At 44.2% G+C, this 18,482-nt stretch overlaps 1 protein-coding gene across 1 annotated transcript in view; it reads left to right on the top strand.

Annotated features, from left to right (window-relative positions):
- The window catches only part of LOC125450680 (A disintegrin and metalloproteinase with thrombospondin motifs 19-like), a 456,336-nt gene that overhangs the window by 336,279 nt on the left and 101,575 nt on the right, over positions 1-18,482 (top strand). Inside the window, exon 18 of the mRNA XM_048526734.2 lies at positions 3,671-3,824. Within this exon, the coding sequence (XP_048382691.2) occupies positions 3,671-3,824 (154 nt within the window). The remainder of the gene's footprint in view (positions 1-3,670; positions 3,825-18,482) is intronic.

Below are 18,482 nucleotides of genomic sequence, written 5' to 3'. Positions count from 1 at the left end.
GTGGGGGGAGGGGATGAACTGGGCTGGTTTAGGGATGCAGTGGGGGAAGGGGAGATTTTGAAACTGGTGAAGTCCACATTGATACCATATGGCTGCAGGGTTCCCAGGCGGAATATGAGTTGCTGTTCCTGCAACCTTCGGGTGGCATCATTGTGGCAGTGCAGGAGGCCCATGATGGACATGTCATCAAGAGAATGGGAGGGGGAGTGGAAATGGTTTGCGACTGGGAGGTGCAGTTGTTTGTTGCGAACTGAGCGGAGGTGTTCTGCAAAGCGGTCCCCAAGCCTCCGCTTGGTTTCCCCAATGTAGAGAAAGCCGCACCGGGTACAGTGGATGCAGTATACCAAATTGGCAGATGTGCAGGTGAACCTCTGCTTAATGTGGAATGTCATCTAGGGCCTGGGATGGGGGTGAGGGAGGAGGTGTGGGGACAAGTGTAGCATTTCCTGCGGTTGCAGGGGAAGGTGCCGGGTGTGGTGGGGTTGGAGGGCAGTGTGGAGCGAACAAGGGAGTCACGGAGAGAGTGGTCTCTCCGGAAAGCAGACAGGGGTGGGGATGGAAAAATGTCTTGGGTGGTGGGGTCGGATTGTAAATGGCGGACGTGTCGGAGGATAATGCGTTGTATCCGGAGGTTGGTAGGGTGGTGTGTGAGAACGAGGGGGATCCTCTTGGGGCGGTTGTGGCGGGGGCGGGGTGTGAGGGATGTGTCGCGGGAAATGCGGGAGACGCGGTCAAGGGCGTTCTCAATCACCGTGGGGGGGAAGTTGCGGTCCTTAAAGAACTTGGACATCTGGGATGTGCGGGAGTGGAATGTCTTATCGTGGGAGCAGATGCGGCGGAGGCGGAGGAATTGGGAATAGGGGATGGAATTTTTGCAGGAGGGTGGGTGGGAGGAGGTGTATTCTAGGTAGCTGTGGGAGTCGGTGGGCTTGAAATGGACATCAGTTACAAGCTGGTTGCCTGGCAACCAGCTTGTAACTGATGTCCATTTCAAGCCCACCGACTCCCACAGCTACCCAGAATACACCTCCTCCCACCCACCCTCCTGCAAAAATTCCATCCCCTATTCCCAATTCCTCCGCCTCCGCCGCATCTGCTCCCACGATAAGACATTCCACTCCCGCACATCCCAGATGTCCAAGTTCTTTAAGGACCGCAACTTCCCCCCCACGGTGATTGAGAACGCCCTTGACCGCGTCTCCCGCATTTCCCGCGACACATCCCTCACACCCCGCCCCCGCCACAACCGCCCCAAGAGGATCCCCCTCGTTCTCACACACCACCCTACCAACCTCCGGATACAACGCATTATCCTCCGACACGTCCGCCATTTACAATCCGACCCCACCACCCAAGACATTTTTCCATCCCCACCCCTGTCTGCTTTCCGGAGAGACCACTCTCTCCGTGACTCCCTTGTTCGCTCCACACTGCCCTCCAACCCCACCACACCCGGCACCTTCCCCTGCAACCGCAGGAAATGCTACACTTGTCCCCACACCTCCTCCCTCACCCCCATCCCAGGCCCTAGATGACATTCCACATTAAGCAGAGGTTCACCTGCACATCTGCCAATTTGGTATACTGCATCCACTGTACCCGGTGCGGCTTTCTCTACATTGGGGAAACCAAGCGGAGGCTTGGGGACCGCTTTGCAGAACACCTCCGCTCAGTTCGCAACAAACAACTGCACCTCCCAGTCGCAAACCATTTCCACTCCCCCTCCCATTCTCTTGATGACATGTCCATCATGGGCCTCCTGCACTGCCACAATGATGCCACCCGAAGGTTGCAGGAACAGCAACTCATATTCCGCCTGGGAACCCTGCAGCCATATGGTATCAATGTGGACTTCACCAGTTTCAAAATCTCCCCTTCCCCCACTGCATCCCTAAACCAGCCCAGTTCATCCCCTCCCCCCACTGCACCACACAACCAGCCCAGCTCTTCCCCCCCACCCACTGCATCCCAAAACCAGTCCAACCTGTCTCTGCCTCCCTAACCGGTTCTTCCTCTCACCCATCCCTTCCTCCCACCCCAAGCCGCACCCCCAGCTACCTACTAACCTCATCCCACCTCCTTGACCTGTCCGTCTTCCCTGGACTGACCTATCCCCTCCCTACCTCCCCACCTATACTCTCCTCTCCACCTATCTTCTCCTCTATCCATCTTCGGTCTGCCTCCCCCCTCTCTCCCTATTTATTTCAGAACACTCTCCCCATCCCCTCTCTGATGAAGGGTCTAGGCCCGAAACGTCAGCTTTTGTGCTCCTGAGATGCTGCTTGGCCTGCTGTGTTCATCCAGCCTCACATTTTATTATCTTGGAATCTCCAGCATCTGCAGTTCCCATTATCTCCTTAACATTATGTTGTTAAGTTAGCACAGAACGGCATGCTTCCAATAAAATGTCAAGCTTCAATTGATCCATGGTAAGATGGAGAATGAGATCTTTGCACCCCACATTGCATGCTACGATACAATGATAATATCATGAACATGTCTCTTAAAGAAGTGCTAACAAACCCAACGTAACACAACAGTAGGTAATAAGTCCAACAAGGGAGGGTGTGAATCTGGACGGAATTTTAGGAAGGAAAATTGGGCAGGAGGAAGGAGTGGTAGTAGGGGAGTATTTTGGTGATAATGCTCATAATTCAGTTTGTTTTGGCTATGATTAAAGAATGGGGCAACAATAGAATACGAGTTAACTTTTTAAAATGTTTTTATAAAGCTAATTTTACTAAGCAGAGAAATGATTTAGCAAATGTCAACTAGAAACAGCTACTTGAAAGTAATGTTCTAAGCAGAGGGAGGCATTCAGTGGGGAACTTTAATGGCTTGCAAGTAAATGTGTTCCCACAAATGATGTAGAGGTGACAGTGTTGGACTGGGCTAGAGAAAGTCAGAAGTCACATGACACCAGAGTATAGTCAAACAGGTTTATTTGGAATCACGAAAGCTTTCAAAGTTCAGCCCTTTCATCAGTTGCAGCCTGTTTGTCATCAGTTTCACTTTTGTATGTTCCAACACCAGAATTGTAAAAGACAAGATAGATGGTCTTTTGTGATCAGAGATAATGGGAACTGCAGATGCTGGAGAATCCAAGATAACAAAGTGTGAAGCTGGATGAACACAGCAGGCCAAGCAGCATCTCAGGAGCACAAAAGCCACACCTCCATTTCCCACCTACTAACCTCATCCCACCTCCTTGACCTGTCCGTCCTCCCCGGACTGACCTATCCCCTCCCTACCTCCCCACCTATACTCTCCTCTCCACCTATCTTCTCCTCTATCCATCTTCGGTCTGCCTCCCCCCTCTCTCCCTATTTATTTCAGAACACTCTCCCCATCCCCTCTCTGATGAAGGGTCTAGGCCCGAAACGTCAGCTTTTGTGCTCCTGAGATGCTGCTTGGCCTGTTGTGTTGCTAGTTCTTCAAGAGCAATGTTTCATTGTAGTGTTTTGCTTTCAAAGGGAGAAAAGGGTAGAAAATTGGAAAATAAGAGAGCATAATCTTCTAAATCAGGTATTGCTATTTGTTTTTAAAGTGTATAATTAATTTGCTATACTGCTTGAAACCTACCTGTGCATAACTAACACCAAGAATATATAGTATAATGCATTTGATCCCTTGGCATTTATTTGACTTTGCTTTTATTTTTAATCTGCAGGTGCTACTCTTTAATGACCAGAATTATGGCATTCACTATGAATACACAATTCCGATTGAGCCAGGTCCAGGAAATCACAGCGCAAAGACCAATGTTCCTCTCTTTATGTGGACTCACTCTGGCTGGGAAGATTGCGGTGCCATGTGCGGAGGAGGTTCGGAAATAAACTTTTTTTTACAATTTATTCTGAAAGTGACACTTGCAAGGTAACATTAGTCAAAAATCATCCCTTAGGCTATAGATGAAATCATGCAAATGTATTTCCTGTCTGAACTAGAGATTGCTTTTCAATTGACATTATTAAACGTGAAATAAAAAAATACACAGCCTGACATGAAATATAAATAAGAAAATCCAACTTAACTGGATCCAAATTTGTAATGCACAAATAAATTTCATCTGTTCTAACTTCTCATTTCTCTTTTCAGCTTATCCATTAATTTTAATTGACAAGTTACTTTAAGTAAGTTCATAACTAGGGCAGAGATTTGTTTTTTAGTTGTTATTGAGGAATAGCTGGGGAAAGAAACATTTCATAAGAACATTTATTGCAACTAGTTCAGTTTCCTTTCGTATATGTCACAATTTAAATTGATTATGAGCAGTAATGGAGTCTTCAACTGGGCATTAATCTGGCAGAAGGAATCATTTGTCTGTTTTAGAAATTAATGGGATGAAGATCAGAGCGAATCGACAATGATCAAGTAATCCAGTCTCTCAGGTTACCCCCCAGGCAAAAAGACTGAATTTCATCCCTTCAGCTATTTAGCCTTTGGCACAAAATTTCCACGAGGCTGAGAACTCAATTAACAGCAGAAACATGGGCCAGAATGATTTGAATGGCTTTCATCGTAACATGTCCTAATCAGAACAGAATTAATGAATTGATGAATATGGTGAAAATAAAAGATTTGTGCATTGTAAGATGGGAAAGAAAATCAAACCTTAATATGTTATTAGCAGTTCATGATTTTATTTTGATTCTTCTTACATTTTCCAAACTGCAGAAGGATCCCATACCGAGACCATATTTATAGCTTGTCAGGATTAGAGAGAGAGAGAAATCTGATTTGGTGAGTACTGGCTAAGGTTGAGTAATTAGTTTACTGTTTGCATTTGATAAGGATCAGAATGGCAGGATAGGCCGGCCCCATGGAATGCACCTCCTGCAGTATCTGAGAAATCAGGGACAGGAAGCGTGTTTAGCTGCAGTTCCTAATTAGCCACATGGAGTGCCTGGAGTTGTGGTTGGACTCACTATGGGGCATTCATGGGGCTCAGAATGTCATGGATAGCATACTTAGCAAGCTGGTTACAACACAGACAGAGAAGTGTTGGCTGACCATCAGGAAAATTAGTAAGTGTGGGCAGGCAGTGCAGGAGTCCCCTGTGACCATTCCCCTCTGGTACAATCACATTGTTTTGGGTTCTAGACCCAAACCGTCAGCTTTCCTGCTCCTCCGATGCTGCTTGGCCTGCTGTGCTCATCCATCTCTGCACCTTGTTATCACTGTTTTGGGGCTCAGGGGGAAGCAGTAACAATTAAGTGTGTGGCAGCATGGTTGGCTGTGCTGCACACCAGAGGAGGGAATAGACTGTTAGAGCTATGCTGACAGGGACTCGATTGTAAGGGGAACTGACAGGCGATTCTGTGGCAGCAAACAAGACTCTCAATTGGTATGTTGCCTCCCTGGTGCCAGGATCAGGGATGTCTTAGAGTGACTGCAGGGCACTCTGAAGGAGGAGGGTGAACCGTGAGTAGTTGTGGTACATGACAGCATCAATGATACGGGTGAAAAAAGAACTGCCGTTCTGCAACAGGAGTTTAGTGTCAGGTAGTAGGTTAAGGAAAAACTCAGCAGGCCTGGCAGCATCTGTGAATAAAAAATCAGAGTTAGCATTTCAGGTCCAGTGACTCTTCTTCAGAACCAGACATGGACATGGTCACTGGACCCTAAACATTAACTCTGATTTTTTCCATCATAGATACTGCCAGACCTGCTGAGCTTTTCCAGCAACTTCTGTTTTTGTTCCTGATTTACAGCATCTGCAGTTCTTTTGGTTTTTATAAAGAAACTCTCCATTGAGGTTGTAATCTTGGATTACTTCAGCACCACATGCTATTGAGTATAAGAATGGGATGATAGGTCAGATGAATACATGGCTAATAGGATAGTGTAGGAGGGAGAACTTTAGATTTTTGGATCATTGGAACAGTTTCTGGGTAGTTGGAACTTGTACAATCTCCACAAGTTGCCTCTGATCCAGCGTGGGTCCAATATCCTGGCAGAGGGTGGTGGGGTTTATTTGTGCCACTGGGGAGGTTTTGAAGTAATTTGGCAGGGAGATGTGGCACAAAGTAGATGTACAATTGGGAGCAAGGCCTAATCGGATATAGAAGGAATGCTATGTCAGTCCAGTAGGCAGAGAAGACATTGGCAGGGTAATGCATATCAGAGAACTGGACAGCTAAACTGTATCTGTTTTATTGTCAGGAGCTTGACTGGTAAAATGGCCAAACTTAGAGCATTGATCGGCATGAGAGCATAGAGCATAGAGCATAGAATATTACAGCGCAGTACAGGCCCTTCAGCCCTCGATGTTGTGCCGACCTGAGAAACCAATCCGAAGCCTATGTAACCTACAGTATTCCATTACCATCCGTATGTTTATCCAATGACCATTTAAATGCCCCTAAACTTGGCAAGTCTACTACTGTGGCAGGCAGGGCATTCCACGCCCTTACTACCCTCTGAGTAAAGAGCCTACCTCTGACTTCTGTCCTATATGTATCACCCCAATTTAAAGCTATGTCTCCTCATGCTAGCCATCACCATCCGAGGAAAAAGGTTCTCACTATCCACTCTATCTAATCCTCTGATAATCTTGTATGTCTCTATTAAGTCATCTCTTAACCTTCTTCTCTCGAACGAAAACAGCCTCATGTCCCTCAGCCTTTCCTCATAAGGCCTTCCCTCCATACCAGGCAACATCCGAGCAAATCTCCTCTGCACCCTTTCCAATGCTTCCACATCCTTCCTATAATGCAGCGACCAGAGATGTATGCAATACTCCAAGTGTGGCCGCACCAGAGTTTTGTACAGCTGTAACATGACCTCATGGCTACGAAACCCAATCCCTCTCGCAATAAAACCTCACACACTGTCCGCCTTCTCAACCCTATCAACCTGGGTGGCAACTTTCAGGGATCTATGTACATGGACACAGATCTCTCTACTCATCCACACTGCCAAGAATCTTACCATTAGCCCAGTACTCTATATTCCAGTTACTCCTTCCAAAGTGAATCACCTCACACTTTTCCACATTAAATTCCATTTGCCACCTCTCAGTGCAGCTCTGCAGCTTATCTATGTCCCTCTGTAACCTGCAACATTCTTCTGCACTATCTGCAACTCCACCAATTTTAGTGTCATCCGCAAATTTACTAACCCATCCTTTTACGCCCTCATCCAGGTCATTTATAAAAATGACAAACAGCAGTGGTCCCAAAACAGACCCTTGCAGTACACCACTAGTAACTGAACTCCAGGATGATCATTTCCCATCAACCACCACTCTCTGTCTTCTTACAGCAAGCCAATTTCTGATCCAAACTGCCAAATCACCCTCAATCCCATGCCTCCATATTTTCTGCAATAGCCTACCGTGGGGAACCTTATCAAATGCTTTACTGAAATCCATATACACCACATCAACCGCTTCACCCTCATCTACCTGTTTAGTCACCTTCTCAAAGAACTCAATAAGCTTTGTGAGGCACGGCCTACCCTTCACAAAGCCGTGTTGACTATCCCTAATCAAATTATTTCTTTATAGATGATTACAAATCCTATCTCTTATAATCCTCTCTAACACTTTACACACAACCAAAGTAAGGCTCACTGGTCTGTAATTACCAGGGCTGTCTCTATTCCCCTTCTTGAACAAAGGGACATTTGTTATCCTCCAGCCTTCTGGCACGATTCCTGTAGACAATGATGACAGAAAGATCAAAGCTAAAGACTCTGCAATCTCCTCCCTGGCTTCCCAGAGAATCCTGGGATGGATCACATCCGGCTCTGGGGACTTATCTATTTTCACACTTTCTGGAATTGCTAACACCTTCTCCTTATGAATCTCAATCCCGTCTAGTTGACTGTAAATAGCCTGTATCTCAGTATTCTCCTCGACAACATTGTCTTTTTCCTGTGTAAATACTGATGAAAAATATTCATTTAGCGGCTCTCCTATCTCTTCGGATTCCACGCACAACTTCCCACTACTGTCCTTGACTGGCCCAAATCTTACTCCAGTCATTCTTTTATTCCTGACACACCAATAGAATATTTTAGGGTTTTCCTTGATCCTACCTGCTAAAGACTTCTCATGTCCCCTCCTGGCTCTCTTAGTTCTCTCTTTAGATCCTTCCTGGCTAACTTGTAACTCTCAAGCACCCGAACTGAGCCTTCACGCCTCATCTTTACGTAAGCCTCCTTCTTCCTCTTGACAAGAGATTCAACTTCTTTAGTAAACCAGAGTTCCCTCGCTCGACGACTTCCTCCCTGCCTGACAGGTAACTATTTCTCCACATTTCAATTGTGCCCAGCCCTTGCAGTTTCCTTCCCCATCCTGTGCATGCTAAATCTTGCCTAATGGCCTCATAATTACCTTTCCCCCAGCTATAACTCTTGACCTGCAGTATACACCTATCCCTTTCCATCTCTAAAGTAAACATAACCAAATTGTGGTCACTATCACCAAAGTGCTCACCTACCTCCAAATCTAACACCTGTCGGATATGATATTGTGGCAGTCACCTGTTCAGAGATATGGTTGACGGGAGGATAGGATTGGGAGCTCAATATTCCAGGGTAAAGAAGTTTCAGACTTGATGAAAGTTGGGGGGTGGGAGGATGTAAGAGAGTTGGGGACATTACTTTATTGATAAAGAAGACTGCCATTGCAATAATACGGACGACTTCCTAGAATATTCCTCAAATGTGGCCTTCTAGGTGGAGTTTAGAAATTATAAACAGCAATTATCTTTCTGGGATTATAATGCAGGACTCCCAACAGTTAGAGTCAGATACGGGAGCAGATATGAAGGCAAACCACAGAAAGGACTGAGAGAAATGGGGTTATACTTGTCGGGACCTCACATTTGGTATCCTTGCGGCCGCAGCGGGAGCAGTGAGAGCGAGGACCAGGGGCCTGCCGGGAGGTAAGTTTCCCATTTAATTACTTACCTCGTGGAATCAGCGGCCTCCATTTTTGTCGCAGCAGCAGGAGCGGTGAGAGCGAGGACCATGGGGACTGCTGGGAAAGTAAGTTCTTCATTTCGGCAGCTGAGCTGAGTGGGAGCAGTCGAATTGTGCTCTGGGAAGGTGAGTGAACTGATATGCTTGGGCAGTGGCTACACCCGAGACGTGTAGTGTGTCCCACCGACCCTCCTCCCCTAGCCAAAAAAAAGACTCTGCCATGTGTTGTTAAGGAAAGGTTTTTCTTTTTCTTTGTTTTTTATTGTGTACTGGTAAGTTGAGAGATTGGTAAAAACATTTTAATTTCATTTATCTATTATTTGATATTATAGTAGGACTAAGTTAAGCTAAAGAGTAAAAATGGCAGGAGATCCCAGACCCGTGTGATGCTGCTTTTGCACAATGTGGGAGCTCAGGGACAGGGCTGATGTCCCTGACTCCTTCACGTGCTGGAAGTGTGTTCAGCTACAGCTCTTCTTAGACCACATGACAGCTCTGGAGCTGTGGATGGACTCGCTTTGGAGCATACGCGATGCTGAGGGGGTCGTGGATAGCACGTTTAGCAAGTTGGTCACACCGCAGATTAGGATTGCTGAGGGAGGAAGGGAATGGGTGGACAAAAGGCAGAGGAAGAGCAGGAAGGTAGTGCAGGTGTCCCCTGCGGTTATCTCCCTCCAAAACAGGTATACCGTTTTGGATACTGTTGGGGTGGATGGCTCACCAGGGGAAGGCAGCAGTAGCCAGGTTCATGACACCGTGGCTGGCTCTGCTGTACGGAAGATTGGGAAAAAGAATGGAAGGGCTATAGTCACAGGGGATTCAATTGTAAGGGGAGTAGATAGGCAGTTCAGTGGTCAAAAACGAGATTCCTGAATGGTATGTTGCCTCCCAGGTGCACGGGTCAGGGATGTCTCAGATTAACTGCAGGACATTCTGAAGGGGGAGGGTGAATAGCTAGTTGTCGTGGTCCATACAAGCACCAATGATGTAGGTAAAAAATGGAATGAGGTCCTACAAGCAGAATTTTGGGAGTTAGGAGCCAAGATAAAAAGTACGACCTCAGAGGCAGTAATCTCAGGATTGCTACCAGTGCCACGTGCGAGTCAGTGCAGAAATGAAAGAATAGCCAGGATAAATGAGTGGCCTGAGAAATGGTGCAGAAGGGAGGGGGTTCAGGTTTTTGGGACATTGGGACTGGTCCTGGGGAAGTTGGGACTATTACAAATCGGAAGATCTACACCTGGGCAGGACTGGAACTAATGTCCTTGGGGGTGCTTTTGTTAACGCTATTGGGGAGGGTGTAAACTCATGTGGCAGGGGAATGGGAACCAAATGAGGAGGTTAGTGGACAGTAAGGAGGTAGTAACTAAAGCCTGTAAGGAACTAGATAATGAAGTCAGTGTGACTAAGGGCAGAGAGCAGATGATGAACACAAAGGGACAGGTGGTCTGAGGTGCATTTGTTTTAATGCAAGAATTGTTGTAGAAGACAGATGAACTTAGGGTTTATAGAACATAGAAAAGTACAGCACAGTACAGGCCCTTCGGCCCACTATGTTGTGCCGTGGAATAATCATAATCCAAAATTAAAATAACCTAACCTACATTCCCCTCAATTCACTGCTGTCCATGGGCATGTCACTTAAATGTCACAAATGACTCTGCTTCCATGACTACCACTGGCAAACTATTCCATGCGCTCACAACTCTCTGGGTGAAGAACCTCCCTCTGATATCTCCTCTATACCTTCCTCCTAACACCTTAAAACTATGACCCCTTGTGGCAGTCAATCCTGCCCTGGGGAAAAGTCTCTGGCTATCGACTCTATCCATGCCTCTCATTACCTTGTACGCCTCGATCAGGTCATCTCTCTTCCTCCTTCTCTCCAGAGAGAAAAGTTCGAGCTCAGTCAACCTCTCCTCGTAAGACAAGGCCTCGAGTCCAGGCAGCATGCTGGTAAACCTCCTTTGTACCCTCTCCAAAGCCTCCACATCTTTTCTATAATAGGGCGACCAGAACTGGACACAATATTCCAAGTGTGATCTCACCAGGGTTTTGTAGAGCTGCAGCATAACCTCGCAGCTCTTAAACTTGATCCCCCTGTTAATGAAAGCCAAAACTCCATATGCTTTCTTAACAACCTTATCCACCTGGGTGGCAACTTTGAGGGAGCTATGCACTTGAACACCAAGATCCCGCTGTTCTTCCACACTGCTAAGAATCCTGCCTTTAATCCTATATTCAGCATTTAAGTTCGACCTTCCAAAATGCATCACTTCGCATTTATCCAGGTTGAACTCCATCTGCTATTTCTCAGCCCAGCTCTACATTCTGTCAATGTCTCGCTGAAGCCTGCAATAGCCCTCGATACTATCAACGGCACCTCCAACCTTTGTGTCATCAGCAAACATACTAACCCACCTCTCAACCTCCTCATCCAAGTCATTTATAAAAACTACAAAGAGCAGAGGCCCAAGAACAGACCCCTGCGGGACACCACTCAGCACTGACCTCCAGGCAGAATACTTACCATCTACAACCACTCTCCGCCTCCTGTCAGCCAACCAATTCTGAATCCAGACAGCCAAATCACCCTGTATCCCATACCTCCTGACTTTCTGAATGAGCCTGCCGTGGGGAACGTTATCAAATGCCTTGCTAAAGTCCATGTACATCACATCCTCGGCTCGACCATCGTCAACCTGTCTTATGACTTCCTCAAAGAACTCAATAAGATTTGTAAGGCATGACCTGCCCCTCACAAAGCCATGCTGACTCCCTTTAATCACGCTATGCTTTTCCAAATAGTCATAAAATCTTGCTGACCACAGACGTAAGACTGACTGGTCTGTAATTTCCAGGGATTTCCCTATTCCCTTTCTTGAAAAGAGGAACAACATTTGCCTCCCTCCAATCTTCCAGTACTATGCATCAGTATTCACCGAGGAGAGGGACATGACAGATGTTGAGGCTAGGGATAGATGTTTGATTACTCTAGGTCAAGTTGGCATAAGGAGGGGGGGGGCAAGTGTTGGCTATTCTAAAAGGCATTAGGGTGGATAAGCCCCCAGGTCCGGATGGGATCTATCCCAGGTTACTGAGGGAAGCGAGAGAGGAAATGGCTGGGGCCTTAACAGATATTTTTGCAACATCCTTAGCACGGGTGAGGTCCCAGAGGATTGGAGAATTGCTAATGTTGGCCCCTTGTTTAAGAAGGGTGGCAGGGATAAGCCAGGTAATTATCAACCAGAGAACCTGGCGTCAGTGGTAGGGAAGCTGCTGGAAAAGACACTGAGGGATAGGATCTATTTACATTTGGAAGAAAATGATGCTTTCTCTGTGGAAAGCCTGGTTTGCTCCCCAGATGTGGGAGGCAAGGTGATGTCCACAAGGTGAAAGCTGTGCCAACAGAAGACAAGTCAGGTAATGAGGAGTGAAATATGGATGCAAGCTTTGGAATGTTAGGAATAAGTTCACACTGGTGGCAACAGGAGAGCACTTGACAATGAATCCCTCTTCGTTTCCAAGTCCTCAGCATAATTACGTGGGTGATCATAGTCCTCTCTCACTCAGGCAAAGATCCTCTCACCATAAAAGGTAAGCAGATGTGAATTGGACACCCCTCTGCCCATCTTTCTGCCCTATTGTGGGTCATTTTCTCCTGGAATGAGTTAAGGACAGGGATTGAGTGCAACGAACGAGTCTGGCAGTGGTGATGCCAGTGGAAGATATATCTGGTTGGCAGCATTTCACCGGCACACAACTCCGCTTTAAATATGACACTGGCAGCAGGAGTGCCAATAGATGACAGCATCAGTGAACACTTCCACTGCTGGTGAGAACAAAACCATGCGAGAGCAGAGCTATGTAGGCAAAATGTACCACCACTTCCTGTGGATCACTGTCCCAGGTTGATGCAGTTTGTTCACAGTCTCCCTGCTCTCTTTAATTCCAGGCTGATTTTATGACCCCCATGCACTGGTTTTGTCACCTCCGTTGGGGAGAAGGGAGGTGAATGGCGTTGAGAAACATATCAACTATGATTGAATGGCAGAGCAGCCTCAATAAGCCACATGGCCTGATTTTGCTTCTACATCTTATGGTCTTTTAGTCAATAATCTCTATTCTTGCCCACCTGTCATAAACCTTCCACAGACTTAAATATGACAATTTCTTTTCAATTTTTGTTACTGAGTCAAGGCCTTTCCTGATATTTTAAATAGTTAAGAGGTACTTGGTATTGTTCAGAAATATGAAAAGTGGTACTGTTTTTTCAGAATAATGCAGTGCCAAACCACACAGTTTCCCTGAAGTGGAGAGCCAAGAGTGCATGTCTTTTCCTGTCTGGTAAATCCAAGCTTGAAACTATTTCTAGCAAGAAGAGATACTAAAACCAAGGAAGGAAGTGATAGCCAGTCACCTCAGGCTGCCACCTACCAGTGGCCATTGTTAAATTGGTTCAGCAAACTGAATGCTAGTAGACTAACTATAACGTTCTTCCTTCAAATATTGAAAAAATGAATGTTCTCTGAGTAGAAATCAAACCTGGAATAATTGTATTGTGGTGGAAGTAGTTTCCCATGAGCAAAAAAAAAGTGCTGAAACTTTGAATTAAATAAAAGGATTCAAGATACAAATTGCACTGAGAAAATGCAGCATATATGGACAACCAGTGTGCAGTCATGCCCAATTAATGAAGAAATTACCTCTGTGAAGCAGAGTTAAATTGGCAGTCAGTCAATGTAATACAAATTTGTGTGTCTTGGAACATTGGTTCAACATTTCTGGTGGATCAGATTTGTGTTCAGGCCTTATGTAGACGGCTAGCTTATTTTTCATATGACCATCAGTGAAAAATCTTCATTTGTTTCCATCTAAACTACATACAATCTCATTCAAAAATAAAAGAGCACTTCTTCTGCACAGCATAAGCCTTTTAACCCATCCATCTCCTCCCTTTATTTTTATTTTTATAATAATTGTTTCAATCACCCACAACTGTTCCTGTGAGGAGGAGTTACATGCATGAGCTACAATGAAAAGAAATGAATCAGTGTCTGTTTGATTTCAGTTACTCTAGTTGCTAACTTGTTGGTCTGCACAACAAAAATGGAAGCTGCTCTCAATATCACCCACAGCTCCGATTCATATTCAAATTACTATTATGTGTTTTTTCAAATCAGATGAATTGAGAAATTGTTAGAAAGTAACTAGTTTTTGAGATATTTAAATAAGGTATTCCCTCCATGCCACAAATCATCCTGACTTAGAAACCTATGGACATTCCTTCAGTGTCAATGGGTCAAAATCTTGGAATTCCCTCTCTCAGTGCATTATGGGTCTGCCTACAGCACATGGACTGCAATGGCTCAAGAAGGCAGCTCACCACCTTCTCAAGGGGCAACTAGGGACAGGCAATAAATGCTGACCCAGCCAGCAAAGGCCACATCCCACAAGTGAATAAATAAAACCTAGAAAATAAAACCTTAGCTTTATGTAAGTGGCACATTTCACAGTTTAATAAATCTGAATTACATTTTTTATTCATTCAGGAGATGTAGGTATCAGTGGCTGGTCCATCCCTAATTGCCTTGAGGAGTAGTGAACTGCTGTCTTATACCACTGCAATTCAAGTGGTATAGATACACCCGCAGTGTTAGGGAAGTGAGTTGTAAGACTTTATCCAGTGACACTGAAGGAATACTGATAATTTTCCAAGTCAGAATGGTGTGTTCATTGGAGAGCAACTTGCAGGTGGTGTTGTTCCTGTGTATGTGGTAACTTTCTCGTTCTCAGTGGTCGAGAGGTCACATGTTTAAAAGATGCTGTCAGAGGACCCTTGGTAATCTGTTAAAGTGCAATTCATAAATGGTACACACTGCAGCTAATGGGGCATTGGCAGTGAAGGGAGTAATCAAGTGGCTGCTTTGTCCTGGATGGTGTCAAGCTCTATGAATGTTGTCGGGGCTGCACTCATCCAGGCAATTGGGGAGTATTCCATCACACTCCTGACTTGTGCCTTGTAGATGGTGGACAAGCTCTGGGGAGGTAAGAAGTAAGCTACACCATGCAAAATTCCTTGCCTGTTATCTGCTCTTATGGTCACCATGTTTATGTGGCTGTCCCAGTTCAGCTTCTAGTTAATGGTAACCCCTAGGCTGTTCAAATTCAGTGATGATATTTCCTGGAATTGCATATCAAAAAGCAATGATTATATCCTCTCCTTCTGCAGATATCCATAGCATGGCATTTTTATTATGCAAAACCTACAACAAAAAATACAAAATTAAATCTCTGATTTAGTCAGGTGCTGATGCAGTTCAGCAAGCACAGGGGTTCTGATGATTGGGACTGGGTACAACTAAGGATGCAGGCTGCAGAGTTTTGAATGACCTCAAGTTTAGGAGGATAACCTGCATTGGAATACGCAATTCTCGGGATTGTAAAGTAAGAGATGAGGCCTTCAGTAGTGGATGAACAAAGACTAGGTATCATTAGGCAGTGTTACAGAAGTAGAACCAGTGATCTCAGTCTTGGCACAAATATGTGGTAGTTAGCTTATCGCTGTGTCAAAATGTCACAATTCATTTAACTCATTCACTTTGAAAACTTTTCAGATCATTAAACTATTGCTTGCACTGCATCTATGACCTTGAACCAACACTTTTGATATCAAACATTCTACTTCTCTTCACTGCACTCTGATCATTTGTCTCAAGGGTTCCTACAGCACCCCACCTCTACCCCAACTCGTCCAGACACAGAATGTCTCTCCTACTCTGCAGCTGTTATACAAGGGCCTCCAGTCCATTTTCCAAAAACCTCAATGTTTGCGTTTTCACATGTCCCACAAACTATATATAAATATATTCATTATCAAAACAGCTCCCACTACCTCCCATTATCAGTTGTAAGTGGCTCTTAAGTAGCAGCAGAGCACAATTTCAGAAAAAGAGACATCTCATTTAACATGGCGATGAGGAGGAATTTATTCCCTGAACATTGTTAATCTTTGGAATTCTCTACCCCAGCGAGCAATTGAGGCTGGGTCATTGAATATATCTGAAGTTGAGTTATACAGACTTTTAATCTACCAGAGAGTTGAGATTATCAGGGTCAGACATGAAATTATAATTACGGTCCACAGTCAGACCAACTCTTATTGAATAACAGGCAGGCTCAGAGGGTTAACTATCTCCACCTACTCCTGATACTTACATTGGCAGCAGCTACTCACCATGCAACAGGTAGTGAACACTAGTGAACAGTTAATAGTAGTGACTGCACAGTATTCTCTCAAATAGTGCTCAATTAGTTCAACATGATTTCTGCCTGGAATGTAATGAATTAGCATAGATTAATCACACTTAGAAAACACAGCTGTTTTAATGAAAAAACTAGAGTAGTCAACTTAAGAGCAATCAAATTTGGATTTATACAATGAAAACTGAGAAGGCAATATTGAAAGTTTATAGCAATACACAGTCATGGCATTTAAAACACAATTTGATGTAATGTGCTTTTGCTACTGAAATGCCTTTAAAAACTAAAAAATTTTGAACAGCTGTATTCTTTTTATTCACTCATGGGATATCGGCATCATCAGCTGGCCAGCAATTACTGCCGAAGTCTGATTGCCCTTGACAAGGCAATGGTGAATAGTGTGTTAATATATTCATGATAAAATGGCAGTTCACTACCCATAGATAAGGCATATTAAAGATATCAGACTCTCTAGTAATAGCCTGGTAATGGAGACTAACAATCAAAGTTATACAGTTGTGCTAATTGTCTGTAGTTCTTCGGATAATGATCTCCAACTATTGCGCCAAATGACTTTGATGCTGAATGACTTTTTATGCACAGCCAAAACAGATGGCAGTTTAGGGTTGTGGTTGTTCTCACATAATAAATACCATCACCCACTGCTAAGGCCAAGACGTCTATCAACTCAGTGTCCAAAAGAGAGACAGCCAGTCCTATACTTATAGTAATGATCTGAAAAATGTCTAATGGGTCAATCATGACTGATGGACTGCTTTGTTGTCCTAAATCATTGTAATAGCAGATAAATATGAGGATAGACAAGGTACCTGACTACTGCTGTTGATACAGCTGGTTATTAATTCCCAAGAACTTTCAAAACAGCCAAGAAATCTCATCTTAATTCTACAGAGAAAAGGCCATTTTTCCAGGTGCACTTTCTTTAGAAGAATGAAACTTGTTACAACTTTGTTATTCCCTGATGACACAGTCATTAGTTACCTTTATTTCTTCCTTGCCTTCTTCAGTAGTATCTGTAAATGTCAATAAACCGACAATGGTGCTGCTAAGCAGACTGAATTGCTATTCCTCATTCTAACCTTCCCTGATCATTGCCTAAGGAATGTTGTCCTGCATTTGCTGTATCTCCATGAATTGATTTTTCACTGAGGAATTCAGTATAACTGAGAGATTTTTTTTGAGAATTAGCAATATTGATGACAAATTTCCAACTTGACCTATACAAAGCATCACTCTGTTTCGAATCTGAGATAACAAGGTGTAGAGCTGAATGAACACAGCAGGCCAAGCAGCATCAGAGGAGCAGGAAAGCTGATGGTTCGTCCAGCTCTACACCTGGTTAACTCTGTTTAAAGTGCTAGATTTCCCTCCTGTCATGTAGAGGTGCATAATTGTCTTGATCCTCTCCAAATCATGCCAGCCTATGCCTTTCCGTATCTGCTGAGAACTGAACATGCTAAAATCTGGCCACAATAAACTGAAAAATCATAAAGACATCAGCAGTTGTAAAATATAAATCTAGAGGCAGAATCCTACCATTTCAAATAATTTCTTAATCCAGTCACCAATATGCCTTCAGCTGTTGAAGGAAGAAAGTTGCGGTTATTATCGTCCAAAAACAAATCAAACTGAATGAACAACGTAATAATAAAGACCAATTATAATTTCAACCTTATGCCAAGATAACAGTTCAGTATGGCTCTATCATTGAAGTTTCAATGAAATGCCTGAACCAAAGATCGGAAAAGCAAATAATTTTTAAAATATATTTTGGGAACTGGTAGATGAGGGATAATTGTTGGCAGAACATTGGAAGAACTCCTCCTTTTCAAATTGTATCAATGGGATCTTATAGCTCCACCTGAAAAAACAGACAGGGCCCCAGTTAACATCTCGTACAAAATACTACACCTGCAATAATAGAATTGCAGTGCAGCAATTCTTCAATAGAAGTGTCAGTACAGGTAATGCCATCAAACTAAAGTGAGGTTTGAAGCCACAACTGCCTGCTTCAGAGGCAAGAGTGTTACAACTGAGCCAAGCTTACGCTATCTGACTGTCAAACTACCAAATCTTGGAAAAGTCAGATTGCCTGGATCTCTTCTTTTTAGTAATTCTCATATTAATGATTGTAGCAATTACTTGCATTGTGTCTTTTACAGACAACTCAAGTAATTTTATTGACTGTATGGAAGGCCCTGATTTATGAACATCCAACTTACGAACATATAATTTTAAAGGCCTGACATTTGAACATTTCCCAAACT

Source organism: Stegostoma tigrinum, chromosome 3 (genome assembly GCF_030684315.1).
Source record: "Stegostoma tigrinum isolate sSteTig4 chromosome 3, sSteTig4.hap1, whole genome shotgun sequence".
Taxonomy (NCBI): Eukaryota; Metazoa; Chordata; class Chondrichthyes; order Orectolobiformes; family Stegostomatidae; genus Stegostoma; species Stegostoma tigrinum.
The sequence above is the reverse complement of the archived record's forward strand: the minus strand, read 5'-3'. Positions and strand labels throughout refer to the sequence as shown.